General features: G+C 48.5%; 1 protein-coding gene across 1 annotated transcript in view; it reads left to right on the forward strand.

The window, feature by feature from the left end:
• The first annotated feature begins 239 nt into the window (after positions 1–239).
• LOC149865138 (vasoactive intestinal polypeptide receptor-like) overlaps positions 240–24,749 on the forward strand; it is a 178,003-nt gene continuing 153,493 nt past the window's right edge. Inside the window, exon 1 of the mRNA XM_090047844.1 lies at positions 240–366. Within this exon, the coding sequence (XP_089903970.1) occupies positions 310–366 (57 nt within the window). The 5' untranslated portion in view covers positions 240–309. The remainder of the gene's footprint in view (positions 367–24,749) is intronic.

Below are 24,749 nucleotides of genomic sequence, written 5' to 3' on the forward strand. Positions count from 1 at the left end.
TTTGCCATCTGCCCGTGGTGGGGAAGGGGCTCTGCCCCCGCCCTAACTGCTACTCCGCTCCCTCCCTGTGCTGCCCACCCAGCCTGCCGCTCTGCTTTCTGTCCCCGCCCTGCCTCAGTTTCCCCCTTGGCCGAGCGCCCCCCCCCCCGGGCACCTGCCGGCGGGCGGGGCGGGGCGGGGCGGGGCGGGGCGGAGCCGGGGGGATCCCGCAGCGCGGGCGGCTCCGAGCCGTCGCCGCCGCCGCCGTCGCTCGCGCTTCTCCCGCTGCAGGTCGGGTCGGGGCTGACAGACGGCTCGGCTCGGCTCGGCATGGGTTCCCCGGGCACCTGCGTGCTGCTCGCGGCCATCGCCTGTCTCCTCCGCGCGGTGAGTGCCGGCCGCGGGGGCTGGGCTGGGCTGGGCTGGGCTGAGGGGGTCTTCCCGGGACTTTTCTGTGGTGTTTTTTTTTTTTAATTTTTTCTTCCCTCTTCACGCCATGCTTGGGGAGAGTTGGCCTGCGAGAAACTTCAGCCCAGTTGGAAAGGAGGGTGGGGAGAGCTGGCAGTAGGGAGCGGGGCTTTCCCCCCCAAGACAGCGCTTGGGTCTTGGCGGGCCCGGGCGGAGAAGCGCCGTTAGAGCCGTTGGCACGGGGGCAGCGCCTCGGCCTCGCCCTGGGGCCACAGGGGTGGACATGGGGGGCCGGGGCGACGCGCGGGGTCACCAGCAATGTGTCACTCGCTTGGTAGGGGTCACCACGGGCTGGCCAGGTCCGAGAGCCTGGCCTCGGGCGCCTAGTTTTAGTACGAGGTCTGGGAGCCCGGTCGCAGTGCCCAGTCCGAGAGCCCGGTCTTAGTGCGACTGTAGGTGACTTGGGGAGTTGTCCCATGAGGCTGCCTTTGCTGCTTTTCCGTCTCAAAGCTGCCTGAAATTGGGGAACAGCCTGGAAAAGCCTCCCGTAGACCGGGGTCTAATGGGCAGGAATGAAGAGGATGCTTAATATGGAGCCGGGGGAGTTCCCGGTGGCGAGCTGTGCTTGGCTGTGGGATGGGATAGTCTCTCCCGGAGGAAGCCTGCAGGCTGCGTCACTGAAGGCATTTGGACCTCAAGTGGGGAATGCAAGACCAGGCCCTGAAGGAGACTGGGCACTGGCATAGAAGGTTGCAGACAGCGATCCATGAAGTCTTTTCTGTCCCTAATGTTGCTTTCTAATGGTCAGCTTGCTTGTTTGTTTGCCCGCTTCCTCCTCCCACACACCACGATGCAGAATCTACCAGCAAAGTCATTTCTTTGTATTTTCTTTTCTTTTTTTTGCTCACCGCCCCCCCTTTGCAAGTAGGAAAACTAAGTTTTATTTCAGGCTTGAGTGGTGAATAGTTCACCAGGCAACTCTCCTGTCGCTCCTTCTCTTAAAATGGATCAATTCAGGCCGGTTACTTTATTTAACAAGGCAGGTGGAAGATTGAGGCTTAGCCTGAGTTAGCTCCTGCCCATCCTGATTATTTGTATCCGTTTTCTTCCTTCAAGTAATAAAAGACCACGATATTTCAGCAGTGTCTTGTTGTTTTGGGCAGGGTTGCCCACAGTGACTGGCTTTTGCCACTGGTAGCCCAGACAGGAGGCAGTGTCATTTGCTCTGTATCAGTTCAGTTCAGCATTGTGTTGCCCCTCTCCAGAAGCCAGGATCCGATCTAATCTCTGCCGGACAAAGTCAGGGCCATTCAGTGGGATCTCCTAGCCTGGAAAGTCACCCAAAGTTTCCCGTGTGTCTCTCCCTATCTGACCTCTCCAGATCCCCACTTTTCCCTACCTACGAAATGACACGAATGGGCCATTTCAGGTCTGATGCAGCTGTGAGCGTGAAGCAGGCAAATGCCCTCGTTTTCAAAGCCTGTGGAGAGGGTCTAGCTGGGGGAGCTGGCTTTAATGACGAAGAAAAGCACGGAGCAATTTAGTTCTGCTGCTTCATAGTGAAGGCATTTGTTTCTGGGAAGACTGCTTGTGTCTCACACCTGAGCTCGGGGAAAATTTACAAGGGATCAGATTAAGATATTCTTTCCACTGAAATCTGGGGGCGTCAATCCCATTGACAAGTGTGGCAGGAGTAAAGAAAGCCTTTAGGGCCCAATCCTGGAGAGAATTAGGCTCAGTAATAACTTTGCTGGTCACTGAGTCATTCATTCTGTCAACAGCTTTGCTAAATGAAATGTCTGAGTGTTTGCAGGATTGAGGGTCCTGGGTGGTGGGGGTAAAAATAGTCTTTCCTGTTCCTCGGAGACAGTAGCAGACCACAATTTAGCACCCTTTTCAAGCTTCTTTCCTTTCCTTGTTTCATTGTGCCATGTTTTGCACTACTTAATCTTTCTGGTTCTGATGCAATAATACGTTGCTTCGCTTTCTGGTGTTATAGTCACAAGACTTTGCAGGATCTCTGCTTTTGCTAGCGGGGGAAACTGGAGGAATCAGGGATCCGCTTCTGCAAATGGCTTTGCATTATAATGTTCAGTGCCAGGTGTGTGCATTAAGCTGTAAAGTGTATGAGGCTGGTTTAAAAGAATCCTGAATTTTCACTGACTGAAATGGCTGGCACGGTTCAAAGCGAAAGCTGAAGTAACGATAATCTGACTGTGGGATCTGGCATTGCTCCATGCTGTTTGTCTTTCCTTTTAACTTCACTGTGATTGTTCACTCGCATGTCCCTGAAAAGATTTTAATAGCAATTCTGGTTTGATCAGTCTCAACAAAAAGTTCAGTGTCGTAAAACCATCCCAGCCAAGTGTGTGAATTGCTGTTGTAAATTTGCTGCGTAATCCATGCATGGAGAAACAGACAGATTGGGAAGTTATACCTGCTATTGTGCCATCAAACCACTGCCTCGCAGAGCCTGCGATCCTGCCTCTTGCAGTGGCCGGTGCCTCATGCATCGGAGAGAAGCAATGGACGTATTTTTGCTTCTCCTTGGTTTAAAGCCAGAGCCACTCCACCAGTTTCTGATGAGTTGCTTCAGCTTTCCCCTGGCCAACCTGATAGGCGAGTCGGGCCCATGGACTCCGAGCCGTGAACAGCTTGCTTACAAGTGCGAGTGAGATGCGGGTAATTCAAATTGCTCTGCAAATTCCACTCTCTGTCAGATTAAAAGATCGCTCTAGGTTAGCCACATCTGTGAGTGTGACATAATCCATGTGTTGGGGGAGAAAGCCTGATTCTGATGCATTCAGGGTAGTTGCACACTAAATCCAGAATCGGGGTCTGCATTTTTCCTTTGCCCAGACTGGAAGTAGCTGAGTTAGCCTGACCTGCATGGCGGCCACTTCACCAGCTCCTGACCCTCTTTCTTTCTGTCATGGGCTAATTATGGGGTGATGAAAATGTAGCTAAAGAAGTCAATATTTCTGAGGCCGCACCGCTGCATTCACTGTCATTAGAAATGCCAGCACTCAGTACAAATGGTTATACATATGCAGTGAAGTTAACTTCATTTCATTACAGAGCTGCTACATAATACGTAAAACCCTTGACTTTTGCTGACTATGCTGTAAAGAGACCCCCTAATACTTAAAATCCATGTCTTCTACTGGCTGTGTTGTAAAGAGACCGCCCCCTCCAATAGATATGGTGTTAATAAAAGACATATAGCTGAATTTGTGTAGTTTATACGTGCATCTTTCTAAGCTAATCAAATGCCCGGTTTCCCTAAAAATATAACTTTGTAATATGGGCAGCCTATGCCTATATGTGCAGGCATTGAATTGTGCAAATATAAGCTTGTGGTTAGACCTAGGTAATATTAAATGCAGATTAAAGTAGTAAGGAGGGGAAGAATGAATCTGATTATCCTCTTAACCAGAATGGTACTGCAGTCCACCAGGCACTCGAGCTCTGGTTTTCAAACGGTAGCCATCTGCCTCCAGTGGCTGTGAATACAACACGAAAATACTCAAATAAGCATGAAGCTGGGGCTTGCTAGGTGCTCCCTCTCATAGGAAATGCAGGCTGCTCCTTCTCTCATGACCTGGCCTGGAGATGGCTAAATGATAGTGTATTATGGTGCTGGGTACCACTAGCATCTGTAGTCAGATGGGAACATGGACAGAGAGCCCTGGCTAGCACCCGGGCTGGATGGTTGTGTGCGTTTGCAATGCGTGTGTGTTTCTTTATACAATTGTTTTTACACGCTATATGTCAATTGTACCTTTCTGGAAGTCACGTTAGGGGTACAACAACCATGCAGCTATGCTCCAGGTGACTTTGCCTCAACTTTTTCTTTTGCCTGGAGTACAAACTCCATGAATCAAGATGATAATAGTATTAGCTTTAAGATCACATTTGTTGTTTCTACCAATTCATGCCAGCGTATGACTCCATGGACTGTTCTCTGGATATACGGTCTGTGTTTCTGTAGCATCCGCATGCCTCAGTCATTATTGAGCGGAGAGAGGTCATTAGTCTGGCAGAAGGCAGGGTAGAATGGCACCCTATAGGCTAAATGGATTTAAAACAGGAAGGTTATCTTTTCTTGTTTTGTTTTTGCATTTTACAGACTGGACTGGGGGCATGGAGTAGGCTAAATGACTTGGCCAAAGTGCTTTTGGATGCTTGTTTGTGCAAGCGTTTTGCATCGGGGTCTCCTGAAGCTCAGCTTTGTTCCTTTTTCCTCCACTTCGGAGAGGAGGAAACTATGAGGGCAATAAGTATATGCATAGAAAAGGGCCGTTGTGCAAGGGTTTTATATCGGGGTCTCCTGAAGCTCACCTTAGTTTCCTCCTCTCCGAAGTGGAGGAAAAAGGAACAATGAGGGCAATAAGTATATGCATAGAAAAGGGCCGTTGTGGTGGGGCCTGGAGACTTTCAAGACAAGGCTACAGGTCCAAATCCAGCCCATCAGAGGTGTATTTTGACCGAGCTTCATGACCAGTTAAAAGCTGTGGGAGGCACATGCAAACTTTCAACTTCACCTGTGAAAAAGTTCTTCTACCCATGCCTCCTGCTGGTTCTGTGTCTCTTAGGGCACACATGCCACCCTGCGCCTGGTGGGTAGTGTTGGAGAGCAGTTGCACTGTAAGGCACCATCTACAATGTCCTCCTGTTTCGTTCCACAACGAGGCACTACAGGACGTTCCTTGGTATCAGTCAAGAAAGCCATATTGACTTCATTGAAACTGTGCTAGTTAAAATCAGCTGACCAGTTCCAATGATACATGGAAAGAACTATTGCTCTGGCTTCATTTACCGGGCAGATTATCTCATAGGGAGGGGGAAAAAAAGGCTGTTACAATTGCAATTAACTGCACTTCCTGAGGAAGGAGGTCAGGTACTGAACAGCTCAAAAAGACCACGGTCCTTCCTGCATCTCGGATGAAGAAATGTAGATAAGCTTGTCACGTCCACTGCTGAGTGTGAGCTGTGGCTCCCGTTCAAGAATGAAGGCGTTACTTATCTGCATACAACAGCCTTCAACTTCTTGTGTGAAGAGCGCCGGGCTCAAGCCCAGTTTACAAACCCAGTGGGTTTGATTCTGCCCACGAGCCAGTTTCAAGCTGCTGTAATTCCACTGCTTCGAGGAAAATTGCTCTGAGCTTGTGCTGACATGAAGGAATTTGGAAGGGGGATCCAGTGTGTTTGTCTGAAAAATAAAGGGTGTGTGGTAGATGCAGGCGGGAGCCTTATTCAAGTTCTGTCTGATGAGCTACAAAGAGATTTTTTCCTGCAAAGAAAACCTCTTTGTAAACACCAACATGACATTTCCCACCCCCCTTTAGGAAGTATGAAACGATTGCACAGGAAATCTTAAGGCACATATGAAAAAAACAGGGATGAAAGGGGTAAACAAGATCTCTGCTGTGTCCATTCTGTAGTTATCCAAACATGCCCATACGTAGGTTTAGTGGAGGGGCCTCTTTCACTAGCAGGTGAATGATCTTAACTACATCTGTCATCTCTGTGCACTTGGAGAAGTACACGGTGCTTGCAACTCCATGTTTAAGCGGTGCTGGGAGTGCCATGTCCTTCTGAAAATGAGGTCCCAGGTGATTTCAGAAGAAGCAGAATCTGACCCATGGGAGCTGCGGGTAGAGAGGACCGTAAGGGTCAAGTTGGGTTCCAGCTGAACTGCAAGCAGCTGTCTTGGTTTCAGGGAGTATGGTATGTGGTCTGGACATCTGTTTGCATCCTAGCTGTCTTGTTGTCATCACCCTCTTTTGTCTGCAACCTGCAGACAGTTCACACGGTTTTCTGCCTGACTGCCACAGATTCCTTCTGCGTCCTGGGATGAATCATCTCGGTGTGTCAGGTTCCCATTTTGCATAAGGAGAGTAATACGGACCACTTGGGGCAGTCAGGTTTTTTAGTATTCAGAAGGTGCTTTGGTGCAGGGTTTGTCCATCATCTGCTCCAAGAACATTACTAGAAATCCCCACCTTACCCTTTCAGTCCCTTAACTATACAGCATTGTAACTGGTCAGTATTGTGTGATTTATGCTATCTAAAAACCTCTAGGATATTGTTAAAAAGGCATTAGGGTTTCCATTCCTGAAACCGTAGCTTGATTAGATACGTCAGCTGACTGTTTCCTTTGTTGCCCATTACGTTCAAACTGCTTAGACTTGTAAATAAATCCTAATGATGGAAAAGATGTCTGAACAGCAAGAACAATTACATTTTAATAGTTGCCACCTTGTGCTGACATGAATGACCAGTCTGGATGCCTACTGAACAAATAGCAGTCCCGTTTGTGATGTGAAAACCTGGACAGTAACACCATGAGACTGCATGCAGTGCTGCTGACATTCATTCCTCCTGGGTCTAATTCATTTCTGTTAGTGCAAAAGTTTTTGTAAAAGAGGGAGTTAAGCAAGGGGCAATGTAAGCAGGTATTGGCATATATGACATTGGTAGAGATAAGGACCGAGACCTTGTGGTGATGGAGAAGCTTGTGTGTCCCTCAGAGCTATTGATCCTCAGAGCTATGTTGTCCGGTCTTGCACTGCTGGCAGGATCACCCATGGCCAACATGATGATGTGATCCATACTGATGAGGGGGCACAGCTGGCATCTGAGCCTGTTAAAAGGCCTCGTTTGAGATTGGGAACCTGGCTGTAAGCCAGGACAGGTTTGTCCTCTGTGGCTACCTTGAGGCAGTCCTCCTTTCCATTAATGATGCATCTAAGCCAGGCCAGAGGGGCAGTGCACCTGGTCTGTCCATAGACCGGATTTGGCTGCTGGTCTTGATCTGGTATTTGGGGCAGGTGTGGTGGGGCCACATCTAGTTGTGTGGAGGTTGCCCCTGATCCAGCCATATGGGTGAAGGGGGCTTGGCCCAACTCAAACGTGGTCTCGTGGGGAGGAAGGAGGCATGGTCCAGCCCTACAGAGGGAAGGGGGTATAGCCTGGCCCCAGGGGAAAGGGAACATGGCCCTGATCTGGCTGTGCAGCTCTGACCGGCAGTGTGGGGTTTGGGGATCTGACAGCAGGGAGGCTGGCAGTACATAAGTATGTGCATATGCATGTGTGTGTGTGTGTGTGTGTGTGTGCACATGTGTGTGCCGTATTAGCTGCCACTGCTCCCCCACTGACAAATTTCCTGATCTGGGGGCTGGGTGCCATGACTCTGCAGGCCACATTTGGCCCTTGGACCGAAGACAAAGCATCCCTCATCTGAGGTGTCAAACTGGGAGCTGTAGGTGACAACTAGAGAAGACCTTGTGGCCCTGTCCTAGGGTTGCTGTGGTGGCAGGTTGGAGTGAGGTCTGAGTCTGGTTTTGTTTATTGGAGAAGCTACCATTTGGGGACTGTTATAATTGTAGGAATCCTTGCTCCAGATCCTTAAGGTGCCCAGCCTGGTAGATGGGATCAGAGTTGATGTAGTTGCAGTGTAGTCTCCGAGATGCCACCTTGCCTTACCTGACTTCAGACTAATGCGGCTGGGATGGTTTAGAGCCGGACAGTCCTGCCTTGAGCAGGGGATGGGACTAGATGACCTCCCAAGGTCCCTTCCAGCCCTGTTTTCGTATGATTCTGTACTGGGAGTCGCTTCCCTGAAATCACTGTCATTACATGGTAAAACGGGAGGGCAGGAGAGATTAGAGTCCTGTTCTGTAACTTTTAGGCTGGAGGTTTGTATTTTGGAGATGTCAATGAGGTACAGGAAACTACGTGTGCACGAATGTGTGCATGTTCATGTTTGGGTACGTGGCTTTGTGTGTCTGGGTGTGTTGGGCTGGTTAAAGCTAGAATACACATGCACATTAGTGCCACTCTGGTGTCATATTAGTTTTAGGTTGTACCGTATCTGCTCGCTCTATTTCCTGGACCCCGGGGTATTCTGGCCCATGTGAGTATGGTAACCCGCATGCACATTGTGCGAGAAAAAACACATAGTTAACCCACACCTTTACTGCAAACCTCACTAAATCATGTCGTTAGTCATAATACATGCTCCAGAGTGTGAATGACCTGTCCATTTTCACCATATGTGTTTCTGAGAGAGAGATTTGTTTGCATTGTTTTCATTTGCACTCAATGGCCTGAATCAAATCAGAATTTTTTCTCCCAGCACATTCCATAAAATAATGAAAGGCAGACACGGAGACTGTAATTCTGCTTTGATGGCAAACTCCTGGGAACTTCTTTAATAGCCACATGGGAAAAGGAAGTCTCACAAAGTTGTTATTATATTACAAGTTAAGACTTTATGGAGCTATACCACTTTGAGACTGACTTTTTGTGCAGGGTCAGAATTAGACCTTGTACATTCCCCTCTTCTCTGGACTGAATATATAATGTCAGTTATTCAGTTGGTGGGAATCGGCATAGTCCCAGAAGCCAATAAAAATACACCTATTAATATTGGCTTATGTTTTGCCTGCTGCTTTGCAAAGTTTGGGTTGCTAGTGGGATGCTTTTCTTGCTGCTTATCATTTTATAACGGTAACAATGATATAATTCCATTAGCTTCAAGGGAGTTATTACTCCTGATAGTTACATGTGTAATTGAGTAGAAAATCAGCCCATAAATGTATTAATCTTTGCACATTTAGAATTTTACCTAGAAGGAATAAATCTATTAACACCCATTGATATTATGGAGGTAAAATTACCAAGAACATTGCGTCTTACTGTAAAACCAAAATCTGGAGGATATCCTCTCTCAGATATGCTTTTTCACAGTACTCGCCTTTATTCTGTGTTTAACACGCACCTTTTTCGGTCTGGTGGGTCTGTATCATCACAACCAATAATCCTACAGACTTACTGCTGCTATAAAACTGTTATCATGGCCCTCAAAAAGGTCAGCATAATTTAGCCATCCTAGGAATTGCATTCATCTGTTACAACAAAATGAATGTTACAAAATAGTCAAGTCAGGAAATATCAAAAGTGAAGATAGCCCAAACATCCATAACCTTGTCCCATCAAGGATGTGCATTATAATATTTGTTTTAATTCTGTGCTCATATATAGAAATATGTCATATTTATAATATTTTTGACTGAAAAAAATGCATGTATATTTTCCCACCAGGCTCGTTCACCAAAGAGTGGCCAAAAATAGATGTACATCCATTCTCATTACTTGAAAATACATGAAATATTTTGGTGCAGATCAAAAACAAAACAAAACAAATCCATTCACAGGCCCAGGAAAAATTGCAATCCCATAAAATAAGACAGAAAAAGGCATGAGCATCTGACAACAGCCATTTAAAATAGGGGGGCAGAATTCTGCAATTTTGACTGCAAGTATCTCTGCACACTTAGCTGGGAGGAATATATGTTAGCGAGAGCTTCTATATATTATCTCACCACTGAATGGACCAAATCCAGCCCAGTGTCTTCTCAACAAAACTGTACTCACCCAGGAGTGGAAATTGCTGGTAATGAAGGATTGAATTAGGTCTAGGGCCCTCACCCTGCATACCCAATGCTCAGCCTTCGGCTGGGGCCAGTATTTGTTCGGTGGAGCTGGGGTTTCTGAAAAGCTCCAAAATATCAGTGGTTCCTGGAAAGGTGTCTGTGAGGGGGTTCTACCAAGTAGGGACCCTTCCCATTATGGAAATCCAAAGCTTCCCTAGTTTGCAGATTATGGGGCTGGCATAGTAGCCAGAAATGATAGCTCTTGGAGATCTACAATGATGGGAGAAGTACAGGCAGTCAGAAAGCCCAAGGTTGAATCAATTCAACCTTCTCAGGTTAGTCTAAGTTGCGTAGATTGAGTCAATAAACAACTGACCAGATATTCACTTTTGATTCTGCAAATGCAGCCACATGCCTGCACTGGCCCAGGCCAGAAGCCGGGGGGCACTAGAGCACGCCTCCTTGCTTTTCTAGAGCAGACAGCTTGGGCCAGAGCTAGCCTGCCCACCTGCAAGGGGGAAGTTTTTGGGGGAGGTGCAAGCATCCTGGGATGCTTAGGGACTATGAGTTAACTTGAATCTGGAAGGGATACAAGACAGAAGTTCAATAAATCAATTTAACCTAAATCAGTTAAGTCTGATACTACATCCATCCAGGTTTAACTTAAACTGGTTCTGGCCATTATGGAAGCAGTTTATGTGCACTGAACTTCTGTTGTGTTACAGATTTTGAACTGGTTCCTGATCACTTTTACTGGTTTATGTGTAATTTCTGTCCTTAGTCCTGGGGAGAGTCAGATGTTTTTTCCTACCTCTTTGTGACACCCAGTGCAGCAGGGAAAGTGTGTCAAATTAAAGCCACATACTGCATTTTCTGTCCAACTCCTGGCCAATGTACTGTATTTTCTCACATAACACACACCTGAATATAGCATGCACCCTATTCTTCGAAGGCCTAGAGAAGGAAAAAACAGAGCACAGGTAAGTACCAGAGGTCTGAGCTCATCATGGCTGGGTCCGCACACACGGGCTGGGGGCCTGATCCAGCATACTGTATGGCAGGTCCTAATCCAAGTTGTGTGGTGCAGTGGGGCCCAATCCAGCACAGTGGTGCTGGGGCTGCATGGAGCAGTAGGGCGCCATCCAACATGCTGGCAGGGGGCGGGGTTTTCTGGTCCAACCCTGTGCCCTGACTCCAGGGCTGTGCGCGGCTCTCACTGGCTCTGGTGCTGCATACAGGGTTGAACCTGGTGTGCCAAGACGGGCTGCAGACCAATCCCATGCACTGTCCTGATCCAGCGTGCAGCTGGGGGTTGGGGCTCCCCATAGGTCTGAAAATTTGTCATCAGGATTGGAGTGGGGAGAGGGGCAGGAAGCGGTGGAAGTGTCGACTGTTATGGCTTCCAGAGTTGCAGCAATTAATGCTGCCATAACTTTGCTCCTCCCTGCCATACATTTGGCAGCCCTGTATTATCATTCTGGGTACCATTTTTGTCGTCATTATCCCAAGCCATTCAGTGTAAAGGTGGGTCCATTCTGGGGATAAGAAATCTCCAGGGAACATGTAGGTGCTGAAGGAAGTGATGCTGACAACTCAAGTGGTGCTATTCCTTTTGAATCAAACATGACCCCTGGTTGAGGGCATATTATGATTCTGGAGGGGCTGTCTTCTAGATGAGAGAGACAATTGAAGCATTGGCCACTTTTGGGTATGCATCAGTAGCAAAAGCTTAAAAGCTAGCCCAAGGCCTTACTGATGCAATGCCTTCCAGAAGCACTAAATCCACTTGAGGAAATGTGGCTTTAGGGGAGAAAAAAAAAAAAAGTAACCTGTGGATGGCAGCGCTCTGAGGGAATGAAGCTGCAGGCAATGCACAGGAATATATGAACTTCCTGGGAAGACATGTGCAGAAAGGAAAAGAATTGGAAATGGTGATTGGAAGGAAAGAAGGGCTGGGGTCAGCGTTAACTCAAAAAAGAGATGATGTTTCAGATTCTGCAAGCAAATGGATGTAGCAGGGGATTGGCTTTGCAGGAAATTAGAAATGGTTGATAAGATCTATGGACATGTCCAGGACGTGCCGGGGTTTGTAAATAGTGGTGCTGTTTGCTCTGGATGTAAAGTGGAATCCCCTTCCAGCAGGGCTGCACTGAACATAAAGGTCATTCATCTGACCATATCTATTAATATCCTCCCCAGGACCAGTTGTGTTGGACCCAATCATGACCCAGTCATGACCTGCAACTGAGTGCTGTTTGCTGTAGCTTAGGCCAGGAGGATCAAATGGCTTTAAGAGATATTTTCATACATTTCATAGACATTAGGGCTGGAAGGGACAGGAAGTCAGCTGGGGTCATAGGATCCCAGCAAGATAAGCATCCAATTTACTCTTGAAGGTGTTCAGTGTAGGCGCTTGAACCACCTCCGCTGGCAGGCTGTTCCAGACCTTGGGGGCTCAGACAGTAAAGAAATTCTTCCTCATGTCCAGCCTGAAACGTTCTTGCAGGAGTTTGTGACCGTTCGACCTCGTCATCCCTTGGGGCGCTCTGGTGAACAAACATTCCCCCAGATCCTGGTGGTCACCCTTCATAAATTTATAGGTGGCCATCAGATCACCCCTGAGCCTGCGCTTTTCCAGGCTAAAGAGTCCCATGGCTCTCAGCCTGTCATCGTAAGATCTGTTTTCCTGACCCCTGATCATGCGTGTGGCTCTCCTCCGGACTCTCTCAAGCTTCTCCACATCCTTTTTGAATTGTGGAGCCCAAAACTGGACGCAGTACTCCAGCTGCGGCCTCACCAAGGCCGAGTACAAGGGAAGAATGACGTCCCGGGATTTGCTCGAGAAGCATCTATGGATGCAAGCCAGCGTTTTGGTCGCTTTACTAGCCGCAGCACCGCATTGCAGGCTCGTGTTCATCTTGTGGTCAATGATAACCACCAAGTCTCTTTCTTCTTTAGTGCTAACCAATGTAGCACTGCCGAGCCTATAAGGGTGCTGCAGGTTTTTCCTCCCAAGGTGGAGAACCTTGCATTTTTCGGTGTTAAACACCATCAGGGTCTCGTCTGCCCATTTGCTGAGCTTGTCCAGGTCAGCCTGGATCACCCGCCTATCTTCTGGCGTGGATGCTTTGCCCCAAAGTTTGGTGTCATCGGCGAACTTGGCCAGTCCACTCCTGACTCCAATGTCCACATCATTAATGAAGATGTTGAACAGGATGGGTCCCAGGACAGAGCCTTGAGGGACCCCACTGGTCACAGGGCACCACGATGAGTGACTGCCGTCAATCACAACCCTCTGGGTCCGACCACGGAGCCAGTTTCCAGCCAGCGGATCGTGGTGGAGCCAAGGCCACAACTGGGCAGTTTGGCCAAGAGGTGATCATGGGATACCAGATCAAAAGCTTTTTTGAAGTCAAGATATATGACATCAATCTCTTCTCCCTCGTCCAGGTGATAGGTCACTTGGTCATAGAAGGAAATGAGATTGGTCAAACAAGACCTACCCACAACAAACCCGTGCTGGCTATCCCTTAGAATGTTAGCCTGGGCCAGTCCCTCAAGGATGGCTTCCTTAATAAACTTTTCTAGGATCTTCTCCAGGATAGAAGTCAGGCTGATGGGCCTGTAGGTAGCCAGATCCACTCTCCTCCCTTTTTTGAAGATCGGCACCACATTGGCCTTCTTCCAGTCTTCAGGCACTACACCAGAGCGCCAGGAGTTTTCAAAGACCCGTGCCAGGGGCTGGGCTATGACGCTCGCCAGCTCCTTGAGTACCCTGGGGTGCAGGTTGTCAGGGCCAGCTGACTTGAAGGTATCCAGCTTCTCAAGGTGTTCCTTCATGAGGTCGGCATTGATGGAGGGTAGGGGATCCCCCTCACCCAGATTTCCCTGTCCCATAGCAGGCATGGGCATCCCATGTGACTGATGAAAGACTGACGCAAAGTACCTATTTAATAGGTTGGCTTTTTCCTGGGCGTCAGTTGTCAGTTGCCCCATCTGGTTTAGCAGGGGTCCAACATTGCCCTTGCTTTTCCTCTGGCTCCCCACATATCTGAAAAAGGACATTTTGTTGTCCTTGATGCCTGAAGCTAGCTGGAGTTCAGTTGCAGCCTTGGCTTTCCTGGTTTGCTCCCTGCAGGACTGGACCAGCGCGGAGTAATCCTCCTTGGAGGTGAATCCCGTCCTCCATCCTTTGTAGGCTTTCCTTTTTAGCCACAGGAGGTCTGCTAGGTCCCGCTAGGGCGCTCTCTTGCTTATGGGACCCTCCAAGTGCAGATTGGTGCCAAAAGAAGCTTTCTGGACTTGGCACTGCTGGGTTTAAAGCCAGCTTTACTCTAAAGAACCAGGTCCGATGAATGCGAGATAAGTGAATAGGTCTGTGTCTGCATTGCATTCTAGGGTAACGAGACAGCCGTTCACTTGCAGTGTTGCCAAGCGTCATCTTTTCTATGCAAATCATACAGGGACTTGCTGCTCCTGGGTTTGTCTCTCCCCTGCCTGCCCAGTCACTTCACTGGTGCACACGGACAAAGCCCATTCCCAATTCTCACTCCAGGGGGAAGTTTGCTTTTGCTTTGCACACATGTGAAAGGCTGCACCATACAAGATGTGATGGGGATAACTCTTCTTACTTGTCCTTACCTGGCAGGATGCACAATGTCTGGGTGCCCATCCCCTGCGTCAGGTCATGTCACCTGTGATTTTTGAAAGGAAATGGCTTGAGGCACAGCAATGCATGTATCTTCTCCACCCACGAGAGAAAACAGTGCCTCGCTCTTGCGTAGAACTTCCCATCAGTAAATCTCAAAAATGCTTCACAGAGCAGGTCTGTACTGTTATACCCATTTTACACATGGGGAAACTGAGGAACAGATATTAAGTGACTTGTCCAGGCCGCTGACAGAGCCAGAAAGAGCCTGTTGTGTCAGGTTTGATGGTAGTCTTATGTAGAGCTTAGATTATGGATAGTTTGGATGGGGCAATTGTGCCTCAGGCATGGGGTTAGACTAGATGTCAACCCTACTTCATAGATTTCATAGACATTAGGGCTGGAAGGGACCTCGGGAGATCATCGAGTCCAGCCCCCTGCCCAAAGGACAGGAAGTCAGCTGGGGTCATAGGATCCCAGCAAGATAAGCATCCAATTTACTCTTGAAGGTGTTCAATGTAGGTGCTTGAACCACCTCCGCCGGCAGACTGTTCCAGACCTTGGGGGCTCGGACAGTAAAGAAATTCTTCCTTATGTCCAGCCTGAAATGGTCTTGCAGGAGTTTGTGACCGTTCGACCTCGTCATCCCTTGGGGCGCTCCCCCAGATCCTGGTGGTCACCCCTGATAAACTTATAGGTGGCCATCAGATCACCCCTGAGCCTGCGCTTTTCCAGGCTAAAGAGTCCCATGGCTCTCAGCCTGTCATTGTAAGATCTGTTTTCCTGACCTCTGATCATGCGCGTGGCTCTCCTCCGGACTCTCTCAAGCTTCTCCACATCCTTTTTGAATTGTGGAGCCCAAAACTGGACGCAGTACTCCAGCTGCGGCCTCACCAAGGCCGAGTACAAGGGAAGAATGACGTCCCGGGATTTGCTCGAGAAGCATCTATGGATGCACGCCAGCATTTTGGTCGCTTTACTAGCCGCAGCATCGCATTGCAGGCTCATGTTCATCTTGTGGTCAATGATGAACCCCAAGTCATTTTCTTCTGTAGCGGTAACCAACGTAGCACTGCCAAGCCTATAAGGATGCTGCAGGTTTTTCCTCCCAAGGTGGAGAACCTTGCATTTTTCGGTGTTAAACACCATCAGGGTCTCGTCTGCCCATTTGCTGAGCTTGTCCAGGTCAGCCTGGATCACCCGCCTATTTTCTGGCGTGGATGCTTTGCCCCAAAGTTTGGTGTCATCAGCGAACTTGGCCAGTCCACTCCTGACTCCAATGTCCACATCATTAATGAAGATGTTGAACAGTATGGGTCCCAGGACAGAGCCTTGAGGGACCCCACTGGTCACAGGGCACCACGATGAGTGACTGCCGTCAATCACAACCCTCTGGGTCCGACCACGGAGCCAGTTTCCAGCCAGCGGATCGTGGTGGAGCCAAGGCCACAACTGGGCAGTTTGGCCAAGAGGTGATCATGGGATACCAGATCAAAAGCTTTTTTGAAGTCAAGATATATGACATCAATCTCTTCTCCCTCGTCCAGGTGATGGGTCACCTGGTCATAGAAGGAAATGAGATTGGTCAAACAAGACCTACCCGCAACAAACCCATGCTGGCTATCCCTTAGAATGTTAGCCTGGGCCAGTCCCTCAAGGATGGCTTCCTTAATAAACTTTTCTAAGATCTTCCCCAGGATAGAAGTCAGGCTAATGGGCCTGTAGTTAGCCGGATCCACTCTCCTCCCTTTTTTGAAGATCGGCACCACGTTGGCCTTCTTCCAGTCTTCGGGCACTACACCAGAGCGCCAGGAGTTTTCAAAGACCCGTGCCAGGGGCTGGGCTATGACGCTCGCCAGCTCCTTGAGTACCCTGGGGTGCAGGTTGTCAGGGCCAGCTGACTTGAAGGTATCCAGCTTCTCAAGGTGTTCCTTCACGAGGTCGGCATTGATGGAGGGTAGGGGATCCCCCTCACCCAGATTTCCCTGTCCCATAGCAGGCATGGGCATCCCATGTGACTGATGAAAGACTGACGCAAAGTACCTATTTAATAGGTTGGCTTTTTCCTGGGCGTCAGTTGTCAGTTGCCCCATCTGGTTTAGCAGGGGTCCAACATTGCCCTTGCTTTTCCTCTGGCTCCCCACATATCTGAAAAAGGACTTTTTGTTGTCCTTGATGCCTGAAGCTAGTTGGAGTTCAGTTGCAGCCTTGGCTTTCCTGGTTTGCTCCCTGCAGGACTGGACCAGCGCGGAGTAATCCTCCTTGGAGGTGAATCCCGTCCTCCATCCTTTGTAGGCTTTCCTTTTTAGCCACAGGAGGTCCTCTAGGTCTCTGGAGAGCCAGGGGGGCTGCTGTGCCTTCTTGCTGCCTTTCCTCCGTGTTGGAATAGATTTAGCTTGTGCACTGAGGATCGCTTCCTTGAGAAGCAACCACTCTTCTTGAACTCCCATCTCCCTGGGGTCACGGTCCCTAAGGTCCTGGCCGACTAGCCTCTTGAGCTTGTCAAAGTCGACTTTTCTGAAGTCAAGGACTTCTGTGTTGCTGACTGACTTGCCAGCTTTACGGCGGATGGTGAAGGTGATCAGCTCGTGGTCGCCGTCACCGAACTTCCCATCAATCGCTAGGTCGCCGATTAGGTCGTCCCCCGTAGCCAGTACCAGGTCAAGCAGCGCTTTGCCTCTTGTTGGCTCATAGACCTCTTGGGTCAGGTAGAGGTCATCCACACACGAGAGAAAGCTTTGCGCCCGCTCAGATTTAGCTGAGTGATCTTCCCAGGAGATATCCGGGTAATTGAAGTCACCCATGACAACCAAGGTCCTGGAGCAAGCGGCCTCAGTCAGTTCCCAGGCGAACTCCTGGTCAAGCTCGGGACTTTGAGTGGGAGGTCTGTAGTAGACTCCCACCATTGTGTCCCCTGTGCCGAATTCCCCACGAATTTTTACCCAGAGGGTCTCTAGCTGTCCATGCCGGTCGCCAACATCAGCTTGCGATCAGCTTTAGAATCAACCAACTTCTCTGATTCTAAAAAAATCCCCCCAAAAAACCAACCCCCCAGCTCTTCTGAGTCTTGGTCTCATGTTCAGGCCACTAAGCTACACTGCCTCCCTGAATTATTTCTAGCTAGCGTCTGCAGTTGGGCTGCCCTAACTCAGGGTGGGGGGTCCCACCATCACCATGGCTGACAAACAGCAGCTGGGCTCCCTCTTTGTTAGGCCCTCCTGGATGCCTTATGGGCTTTGAGGATAATCCCCTGCAGCCTACTAAATACAGGTCTCATCTCAGTCCTTCTCAGCTTTGTTCTCAGGATCGTGTCTTGAAATGGGACACGGATGTAGCACTGTGCAAGATATGGATGAAAGAAGGCAAACTCGTTTCTTATCCAACCGGAGGCCTCCACTGGGGCTTGCCCGTCGTGAGAAGTTTTTCCTTCTCCTGATGCCAGAAACAAAGAATGAGACCAGTAGCCGATGCCTTGGCACAGGTTGGGCAAATGCCTTGATGCCTTGGCACTGAGTGGAGAGAGACACCTGGCATCAGAGAGCTCTAGCTGGCGTCAGGAAGGCCAGCTCATGAAACGGTTCTGGTTGTAACCGTGTTGGTCTAAGGGAAATAGGAAGCTGTGGGCAGTCTCCTCCGCTCCTTGTGGACCGGCGCGGCGGGGCTTGAATCCACAAAGCTGCTCTGGAAGTCCAGCAGGTTGCTTTTGTTGCAGATGCCAGGTGATGGGTGTTCCTGGCACATTTTTGGTGTGCTTTTGGGGTTCTGGGTTCTGCGCTGGGGAGACCGGTAGTTGTGATTTGGGAACAGGCTCACTCAAATGTCGTAGGATGAGTCTGCTCTCACAGCCTGCGTGCACTCAATATGGAACTCTTCCTTTCTGCTGGTGCCCAGGCATCTGGCTCACTCCTGCTGCTGCAGCCTCTCTTGCTTCAGGCGGCAGAGTCTCTTGGTAGGAGATACAAGGTTGAATCCCTGCTTCTGTGAACCTGTCCAGAGCCACAGCATTACAAAGGGTAGCCTATACTGTCAACATGAAAGATCCTAGATGGAGAGCAGTTCTGGTTACACTGCTGTTGTCCCTCTCTGTTTTAGTGCATCCTAGCAGGCTTCTCTTATGACTTTTTTTCTCCCTTCTAATTACCCATTGCAAAGATTTGACAGGATTTTTTAATTGCAAAAGAAGAAGGAAAAATAAAAAAGAACATCTGTGTGTTTGACTCCAGCTCTCATTCCGACTGAGAGAGTCGGGGACACAAGTCTCGTCATCCCTCTGCCGTGGGCTTCTGGAAACGATTTTTATGTATATGTATGTGTGGGTGTGTGTTTGTACTTGTATGTTTGTGGGTGGGTGTATATGGGTAGGTGGGTGTATATGTTATGTATGTTTGTGGGTGGGGGGATGTATATGTGTGTGTATGTTTGGGGGGTGGGAGGGTATACGTTTGGGGGTGTATATATGAGGGGGGGTGTATGTTTGGGGGGTGTGGGGGGTGTATATATGGGTGTGGGTGGGTGTGTATGTAAGTGTATATGTACATGTGGCTGGAGAGACCCCAGCCAGTACGAGTATGATGCAAAGAAAAATAAGTGTCTGTTTATGGCATGACAGAACCAACAGAGGCCAAGAAACAAGGAGCATCCACCAGAGACAGATACAGGTTTGTAGAAGAAGGTTGAGCACAAAAAGGAGCCCCTGTAGGCAGTATGGGGGCTCATTTCAAGGGCAGCACTTTGATTCGAGGGTTCTGGGATCATTTTCTGGCTCTGAAACAGATCCCTTTATGTTTAAAGTGGGGTGAGACAGGACCAGGAATAACGAACGCAGGCTGCAGCATGGGGAAATTTAGGCTGGAGATTAGGAGAAACTTTCTGACTGTGAGGGTGGTTGGACATGGGAACACGCTGTGTAGAGAAGTTGTGAAATCCTCCTCCTTTGAACCTTCAAAAGCGGAGCAGACAGACACTTGGCTAGGGTGGTTCAATTGGGAATGACTCGGCCTCAGGGAGGGGGTTGGACAAGATGACCTTATGGGGCCCCTTCCAGCCTTATTTTCTTATGCACCCATGACCTCTGAATGCTACACTTGTTAGGCTGAGAGAGAGTAAATCTAGGCTTCTGTTCTCCAACCCTTTGCTTGTCTTTTTGTTTCTATTGTAAGGACTTGGGGGCAGGATTGTCTCTCTGCATAGGTATGGACAGTCCCATACCTCAGTCAAAATCCCTAGCCTTGGCTGTAGCCAACATCCAATGCCTCGAAGGCAAGAAAAAAACCCTGACGCACATAACAACAAAAGGGAGGGGGGAATCTTTCCTGGACCCATGTGGCAACCAGCAAAGCCCAGAAGTATGGAAAATACCTATAGCGCAGGCATAGCTACCCATAGCAGAGGCATATAGCGTAGGCATAGCTACGGGGGGGAAAAACCTGGAAGGGAGAAGAGCTATTTAAACTAAAAGGCAATGATGAAATAGGAACAATGGGGATGCGTTAGTCATGAATAAAATAGGGATGAAATCTATAACCAGCAATGCCAATCTTGAGTAGTGTTTTTGGAGTGTGGTGGACAAAATCCTGACTAGCTTAGCATGGAGCTTGAGAGGTTTTTGAGCAGCATTATATGGTGTGATTCCCTGTAATAGGATATTAGGCTCAGTGGCTTGAGGGGTCCCTTCAGGTCCTGTGCTCCTATATGAAGGATCGATGGCTGTGTTAATTAGTTTATTGCCGATGATCGTGTCCAGCTTGCGACTTTAGTGCTTCTCCAGAATGATGCCCTTTCTTCCAGCTGAAAGGGACAGCTTTCTGGACCAAAACGGCTTCATAGCCTGGGTTAAATTGATCCTTGCAGAGAGAGGGTATATGCCCACTATAGGCATGAACCAGGACTGAGAAGGGACTAATTAGTGCAAAGTTATTGCTCTGGCCCCTTTGTCTGAGGGCAGGTTTCGCTCACATGGTCCACACTCAGAATTATGGTTATTGCTATAAATTGGTGAAATGGGTGGGGGGGATGCTGAAGGATGGGTAGAGGGGCAGGCTGGGGCTAGGAGATGTAGGACTTTGCCTTTAAGCTCCTTCATCTCATACTGGTGCACAGGGTTATGGAGAGATCAGAGGAAGGAAAGTGAGGGCTACTGGAAATTCTCCTTCACAATGTTTCTTTGTGGCTGCTGTGAAATCAGTTTTCTAAGAGGAAGTGTTGATCTTGCTGGGTTTTGTTTTGAACTTTGTCAGGAAACTGCCAGCTTGAGCTGCTGGAGTCTGGTAGGGAGTGTACCTGAGTGCCTCTTGCCCCCCCACATTCCTCCGTGATGGGCTGGGCTCCCCTGACTGGCGCCCTTGACACTCTGCAGCAACACGGATGTCAGTCATTTAAAACGTTTTGGTTTCAGCCTTTGGATTTGGGTGAAAATACATATAATTAGATGATGTTCTCCTGGGAGGGAAGTTCTGCTTCTTGCAGCAGCTCTGCTGGATGAGTTCAAAGTCACTGGCCCAAGAAAAGGGATTCGTGGCAGCATTTTTCTCAGTCACCATTTACTCCGAAGGTGTGTGTGTGTCACCTTCACAATCGCCCCACCCATATCCCATAGGACATCACCTCTGGAGCTCAGTAGGCAGCCCATGGCTGTTGCTTGCCTCATTCTTCATTTGGCTGTTTCAATTAATGTCTCCCTGTGCTGGCTCTGCCTGCATCTATCACATGCCCCACGACCCCTTTGGGGAACAAACGGTGTAAAAATCTGTTTACTGTTCTGTAGCAGGCATGTCATTAGATCGCTGCAATTGTCCGTAGTCTTGGTCAGACACCAATGTTTTGGTCATTATACGTAATGGGATGGTTGGCTTCAACCTGGAGAGTTTTCATCTCCAGCAGGTAGAAGATTTGCACAGGACTTGTGCATTCAAAAGGCATTTAAGATGGATGTTTTACTCTCCTTTCATGTCATGTTGAAATTCTCTAAGTTGGTAGGAACTTTGGATGTGAGTAAATTCAACAGTTTACAGCAATAACAGTAATTCTGCACGTGGACTATTTGAGCCCACTTTAGTGACTTGGGTTACAGAACAGTAAACAGATTTTTACAGCATTTGTTCCCCAAGGAGGTTGGCCTTTGACACAGATCACCAGGCCTTTTGGAGGTTCTGGTTGTAACCGTGTTGGCCTAAGGACTTAGGCAGACAAGGTTCTTCGGGGAAATGGGATGTCTTTTTTATTAAGGCATTTGACCGGGACTTGCCATCTCGCCTGTATAGACTTACAGCAGTTGTACCAGGCAGGCACGTTGGTCTGGTTCAAACCACAGGCTTCTACGAATAAGACATTGCACTGTGCACCATAACCAGGGTCATGGATGCATGCTGTTTCCTTGAACCCACTGGGTAGGTGTATGTCTACCTGCTGTTTTCTAAACTTATTCCCTCTCTCTAGTCATTCTTTGATAACACTGAGTGCAGATGCTTACATGGGTGTCCACCCACCTCTGGTCCTTGTATCTTTGGGGCACTAATGTCACTAGTATCTTGTTCAGACTCCAGTGAATATAGAGGCAAGGGGTGTGCAGGACTCTGGAGATGCACTGTTTTTTATCAGGTGAATCTGTCTTGTCGGCATTGTGATTGCTGGGAAGGGCTGGGGCAAGATGTCATCATAAGAAGCTACCTGTCTGGAGAAAGTCAATGCTCTTTCTCTCTAGTTTTGATATGGCCCCTGGAACATCTTAAGGTGTTCCCCAAGTACAGACAGCAATGATGATAAATCTCTTTGCTTTTCTCTGAGCCTGCTGAGGAGGGATGTGTACGTATAATATATGCTAAGATGTGGAGCAGATGTGTATTTGTATGGGAGTGAGAATACTATTGCAGGAAAGTCTGGGCAAAGAGAGCTTTGCATTTGGCTCCAACTGTGTCAATGGTCATTCATCTGTCACTGCCCTGATGTTTCTCCTGCTGAGGGTCCCAGCTGCTGGGTCTTCCCGTACAGGCTAGAAGTCTTGTTTCAGCAGAATGCAGCTTCTCTGGGAGGTATTAGAGAGAGGAGTGAGCCTTGGTAGTCTGAAGGCAGACAAAAGCAGGGTAGATTTATTCTTTACAGAGTAACTAAATCAGAGAGATATAGTATAAGTTTTCACAAGGCCATGCTCACTTCATCAGATGCTGTGAAAGGATATACACAGAGAAGTGCAGCTACATGCTTGGTGGCACCAAACTTACCAGCACAATGAAGGAAAGGGACCTGGGGGTAATAACAGACCACAGAATGAAGATGAGCCGGCAGTGTGATGCTGTAGACAGCAGGGCAAATAATACTCTGGCATGCATCAATCAATGGAGCAAAACCAAGGAGGTGATTCTTCTGCTCTGCTCAGCACCAGTGAGACCGCAGCTGGAGGACTGCATCCAGTTCTGGGCACCACACTTTAACAAGGATGTGGAAAAGCTTGAGAGAGGCCAAAGAGCCCACCCATATGATCAAAGTCTTAAAAGGCAAGCCATACAAGGAATGGCTGAGGAATATGGGACTCTTCAACCTGAAAAAAAAGAAGGCTGAGAGGGGACCTGGTAGCAGTTTACCATTACACTAGGAAAGTACATCAAGAGCTCGGTAAGCAACTGTTCACCAGGGCACCTGAAGGGAAAACCAGGAGTAATGACCACTAACTCCTGGAAGATCGATTCAGGCTCAACATCAGGAAAATCTTCTTCACAGTCAGGGTGTCCAGACTGGAATAAGCTCTCTGCAGACAAAGATTTCCAGGGTAGGTGCTTGTACCACAAGAGGAGACTGGACAGTCACCTTACTGGAGTCACTTGACCCCCAGTTATCTTTCCTGCCTGGTGCAGGGGGCTGGACCCGATGATCTTCCAAGGTCCCTTCTGGCCTTACAATCTATGAATCTGCAGGGGCAAAGGGATCAGAAAAGCTAATTTTTATTTAGACCAATCTTAACGTGATGCAGTCTGTGGAAGATTTCTTGTTCTCCAGTTTCCCGCTCCAGTTCATTTTTAAAGTCTTGTCATCTAAGAAGAGCTACCTCGAGCAGGGGTGACTGGTGCCTCCTGAGTCTTAGGGGGCACAATTTGTGGGTGGACCCAGGTGCAGGCCAAAAGCCCCATATCCACTCATATACTTCTGTGTCGTGGCTTCCTGCCACCCTGCTCCCAACACGCTGCCAGTTTGCATGGCAAAAAAACCTGCCCCATCCTGAGTGGTGCCAAGTCGGGGGCCAATCTCGGGGGGGGGGGCGGAGGGGGGGCACATACCCCCCCCCCCCCCACCAGTCACCTGTGACCTTGAGATCATCAGTGGACTGTCCAGGGAGGTTAAAGTATTGTAACACAGGCTTGTGCATCTTTCTGGAGTTGATGTCAGATCTGTGTTCCTATAGTCTTCCACACAGAGATGGCAGAGGGGCACTGTCCGCGGGAGACAGTGTATATGGCAGGGATATTGCTGTAGGTGAATGAACCTCAAATGTTACATACATTGTGTGTTATTTTCTCCATTGACGACATAGTTTGTATGGCTGAGGGCACACAGGTGGCAGGTGAGTGGGTTGCAAGGCCGGATGCCTTGTTGAGAATGGGACTTGGATAGCCTCTTGGTGGAGAGACGTCGTTTGAGTTGCGAGACAGGACAGGCTTGTCTTCTGTGCCGTCCTTGAGACAGTTTTTGTCAAGGAAGAAGAAGTGATCATTTTCAGGGAACTTTGTCTTTAGGGATACCGGAAATCTGTGTCTGCTCAGGTGTCGCTGCAGAGAAGAGTGAATAGGGTCAATATTCCTAACGACCTGTACTGAACAGGGCAGGGTCTAGGTCAGGTAATCCTTCTGTTTTATAGAAAACAAAAAAAAAAATGTCTTCCTCCATCCCATCATGTTGGTAGAAGGAAACTCCCAAATATCTTCAAGCTATGCCAAAATAAATATATACGGGCAACCACCAATCCTCTGGATCACATTGTACGTGTAAGAGGTCAAATTAGGTGATGAATCCACTTCTGGCTGAGAAGTCCAATTTGAGAGTGACACAGCTTGTTACTATTTATTATTATAACATAAATATGATGTGTATTATAAAATAAATATTATTATAAAATATTTATTATAAAATACATATAATTCCTACTTCCCTGTAGAGAATATTGTACTTCCACTTTCTCTCTTCAAATCTGCAGATACAGGGAAAAAACCCCCTGCTTCTGAGTCCTATCTGATGATGTTTTTGTTGACAAACCAGCTTTAATGGAGCTGAGAACCAAGTTATAGGCA

Source organism: Crocodylus siamensis, chromosome 5 (assembly GCF_052110815.1).
Source record: "Crocodylus siamensis isolate JL-2025a chromosome 5, ASM5211081v1, whole genome shotgun sequence".
NCBI classification, from domain to species: Eukaryota; Metazoa; Chordata; order Crocodylia; family Crocodylidae; genus Crocodylus; species Crocodylus siamensis.